The 4,261-nt window shown below is 33.3% G+C and overlaps 2 protein-coding genes across 2 annotated transcripts in view; both read left to right on the plus strand.

Annotated features, from left to right (window-relative positions):
• The window catches only part of LOC105450488 (juvenile hormone epoxide hydrolase 2-like), a 1,788-nt gene extending 1,148 nt beyond the window's left edge, over nt 1-640 (plus strand). Inside the window, exons 3-4 of the mRNA XM_011690339.1 lie at nt 6-213; nt 285-640. Coding sequence (XP_011688641.1) covers nt 6-213; nt 285-537 — 461 coding nt within the window. The 3' untranslated portion in view covers nt 538-640. The remainder of the gene's footprint in view (nt 1-5; nt 214-284) is intronic.
• Nucleotides 641-3,470: 2,830 nt separating this feature from the next.
• LOC105450489 (juvenile hormone epoxide hydrolase 2-like) overlaps nt 3,471-4,261 on the plus strand; it is a 2,129-nt gene continuing 1,338 nt past the window's right edge. The window contains exons 1-2 of the mRNA XM_011690340.1: nt 3,471-3,772; nt 4,228-4,256. Coding sequence (XP_011688642.1) covers nt 3,584-3,772; nt 4,228-4,256 — 218 coding nt within the window. The 5' untranslated portion in view covers nt 3,471-3,583. The remainder of the gene's footprint in view (nt 3,773-4,227; nt 4,257-4,261) is intronic.

Below are 4,261 nucleotides of genomic sequence, written 5' to 3' on the forward strand. Positions count from 1 at the left end.
CTTAGCATCGTATATCATCGAGAAGTTTTCCACCGGCACAAATGTGTCTTACAAATACAGGGAAGACGGTGGATTTCTGGAGAAATATACGTACGACGAGTTGATCGACAATCTAATGATCTATTGGGTGTCGAATAGTATGACTACGGCCATGAGAATATATGCTGAACAATGCACCAAGTCGAATATATCCCTGTTGGCGATCCTGGATTCGTATGTAACTGCAATGTCATCGCGAGAATTATTGTTATCGCAACATAACTGCAAATATCTTTTTTTTATAGGATACCCGTTAAAGTTCCCAGCGCCTGTGCGCAATTCCCTCATGAAATCATGGAACAAAGTCCGGACGAACTGAGAACACGATTCGTGAATCTCTTACGAATTACCAAAATGCCTCGAGGTGGTCATTTCGCGGCATTCGAGGAGCCCGAGTTACTCGCAAATGATATATGGATTTCTATCGACGAGATGGAGAAGTGGAACAAAAAGCACAGGGAAACAATCATTTACGAAGAAGAGGACAAACGTTCATAAACGAGAAAAGCATAAACGCGAATTATTTGAAATTATAAGGATATAATCTATTTTTAACTCTTTTATAAAGATTTGCTATTTACAGTTTGTTTATATAACATAACGATCTTTTTATCTTTATTACTGCGGAAAGGATGTTCTCAATACTTTGTATTTTAGATATTATTTTATGAAGTTTAAGAATTAAGATATATCGAAGTTATATGTTTTCAGTTATTTTATCAATTTGGTTGTTGCATAAATGTTGAAAATGTATAGACGTTGTGGAAAAAAAATAAATTTTAATAAGTATTAATTTAATTTTTATATATATAAACCCAAATTAAGTTATTTATATTGATAAATAAAACTATCTACGTGACACTTGGAAATCCAGAACTCGGAACTTCGCTCGGAGACACATAAGGTCAGATTAAGAGAGGTGTTACGGAATAAGAAAGACAAAGATTTTAACGATAAAATAAAACTAAAAAAATAGAGAATATAAGTTCATTCGGATTAATATATATATGTTCGACATTTGGCATACATAAAGGAGATTCTTGGCTAAAGTACGAATATCATCATAATTAAAATTAAATAGTATCAATAAGAGCTAGCTAGTAATTTCTTGTAAAGACTTGTAGAGACTTGTTTTACTTTATGCCGCGAATCTTCCGCATAAATTTATATCTGCATATGTTACATAATATAATGTTACAAAATAAAAATCTCGATATTTCTGAATATTCTGGAATTCAAAGCGTGACTTATCATATCTCTAGTGTTTGCATTAGTCTATGTAATTACAATGAATAATACAATTCCTCGTGGTTGTACGATATCTAAAACTCTAAAACAGTGTGATGGCTTACTTATCTTTAATGTTCGAAATATGCAATTGCCAATTAATGAATAATACAAAGCCTCGCGATTATACAAAAAGAAATCTAAACGTTGGTATTTGCCTCTGACAAGGTCAAAGCAACAAACAAAATTTCGAATATCGTGCAAGGTAAATCAGTAGGCGAATATCTCGTCGGAATTTCTCGCAAATATAAATGGACAACAAATTACAACAAATATAAAAAATTAATAATTTATTAATATTTATTATATAAATAATTCTCGATTAATTAATGTGACATATATATTAATAAACTATTTTTCAAGAATAACTGATTCCTGTACGATATTTGTCTTGTTGTATTTAAAAAAACTGTTAATACTTAATATGTAATAATACAAAAAATAAATACATCAAATGATATGAGGTATAATATGTCATAATTAATATATTAAGCACTAAAAATTCAACAAATCGAGAAAAGACCCTCGCAAAGACTAAAGATATTCAATGGAAAGTTCTGTACAATAGCTGTAATGTCACAATAAAACTCAACAGACATTAATAATGTTTATTTGTCTCATAAAATTAGTATATTATTGTTTTTTCTTCATGTTCTCAATACTTACTCGACAATGTGCTTTCGACAATGCGAGCCGATTCGGTTAATCCAGTCACTTATTACCAGACGCTTATTTGGTCCGATTGTGGCCATTTCTACCAATGTAGATTATCTTTAATCTTGGTTTAACTTATTTTGTATCTTTTTTTAGTTCTAAGAATTAGAAAAACATAAAAAATAAATAAAACCGAGATTAAATTTAATTTACATTGGTAGAAATGGGCATTAGTATGTTCTATTGGTCGTCGATACGATATCGAGGAACTATCCCTCCTGATTACCACTATCATCCCGCAGTCATTCTCGAGGTTATATCAATGTTTATTATTCCTTCGAGGAATATTCCTCCGTTCTCGTCGAGATGAGAGAATAAGATTCTCCGATCTCGTTGTTCTGTAATTGAATTCGATGGATCTGTTTGGACTCCAAAATGCATAATCTTTTTTTTCTCCGAAGGCAGATATATATCTCGTAAATAAGGGAAACATCTGCAAAATTAGATTAGAAATAACGTCGAGTTTCCCATAGTTATTTAGCAAAATTTAGACACCACGAGGGCGACTTTGATAAGATCAACGTAAATAATCGACGATTAATGCAGCAGGATATATAATTTTGCAAATTGTGAATTATCTATAATACAATTCATTATGCCTAATTTAATTCTTCCTTTTCCTTCTGCGTCGAACAGAGCAAGAAGATTAAAAATCGTAGCTGTTTAAAAATTAAATTATATTATTAATATGTAAATAAACATGTAGAGAATACCGCGCAGGTGTTTCTCAACCAAAAATTACTCGCCAAAACTTAAAATCAACCGAAGTTTTATTATTCTCAAACTCCCGCAAATAATTATATCGATGTTAATTGATGAAACGGCAATTTTTCAATGCAAACTTCTGCCTTATTTTCTCTGAGGTTCCATGATTTTCAGAGTCAACATTTTACGAAGTACCGCTACCTACATGTTATGCACAGTTAAAACAAGTCGCGTTGCAATAATGGCATCCTGTGTGCACGTGCGTAGATGACAATCCAGTATTTAGCGCGGACGTGGATGGATTCCCCAGGATCTCGATCGTGCCAAAAATTCCTTCAGAATTCAAATCCTTTTTGTTCTTCCACGAGACGAATAATCGATCGCACGTAGAATAGCTGAAAGAATAAATTCGACTGCGAAGCTTTTTAAACGCCAATCGAAAAGTTTCGCCTTTCTCTTTGAACTGCATACGCTCTCGTTTGCAAATTTTCGAGATTTTGTCGCCCGTAACATATAATATATGTTGCCGTGCTCCTCATTGGATCACACAGCTGTAGTCATCATCAATTCGCGATGCAATAATGGCTGCGTTCCGCAAAGCGCATCATGCGCATGATGTTTCATGGTATTCTTGTTGTTCATCAAATGTTAAACAAAGATAAAAGGATAAATCATATGCATGATGTGCTTTGCGGAACGCAGCTAATGCGTCGTGCTTAGTCATGCCGTAATCGGTAGATGGGTAGATCAGAACGGTGCAGTACGTACTGATACTTATCGGCGAGTGGATGCGTATAGTATATTGTGTTCGAACGACATATTAACACTTGCTTAAATAATGGTTTGTCTTCTGTGCGGCGCGTTTCTCCTCGGTTGCTGCGCAATACTGTTTACTTTAACGAGAAGATACTTTTGCTCCCGTGGGTCGCCAAAGTTAACGAAGTTACCGGAAACCTGGTGGACGCCCGGCACCGAGGGCTCTGTCAACAATGACATTAGACCGTACAAAGTTACCTTTTCCGAAGAGGTAATTCCGCGAGTAGACAGATTGTGTTTTTTAATTGTCGCTGATGTTATCTAATTAATTATAATATGCGTTGTCATCTTCATTTAACAATAGTAATAATAAATTGCTATCGCTCCTGTAAGGAACCTGGCTTCTAATACTATATATATCTATTGATACTTCCAATAAGACATTATATTGCCATCAGACTTTGAATAAATTCGGCTGTTATTTAATCCATTTAAAATGATGGATATTAAAAAGACGAGAGAAAGAGAGAGAAAATGATGAGTTTGCATAACGACGATGAGAGATAAAATTATCTAAAAAGAATGATTACGATATGATTTAAACACTATTTAAAAATCAAATAAAGGCTTAAAACTTGAAAATCTGTTAAAAAATCGGTTTACTGGAACGGTTCGAGCAAATTAAACGGATTAATTAAATTAAAAAACATAATGCATTGTTTGCAGGTGATAAAAGATTTAAAATATCGATTAGAGCATA

Source organism: Wasmannia auropunctata, unplaced genomic scaffold, assembly GCF_000956235.1.
Source record: "Wasmannia auropunctata unplaced genomic scaffold, wasmannia.A_1.0 LD336061.1, whole genome shotgun sequence".
Classification (NCBI taxonomy): Eukaryota; Metazoa; Arthropoda; class Insecta; order Hymenoptera; family Formicidae; genus Wasmannia; species Wasmannia auropunctata.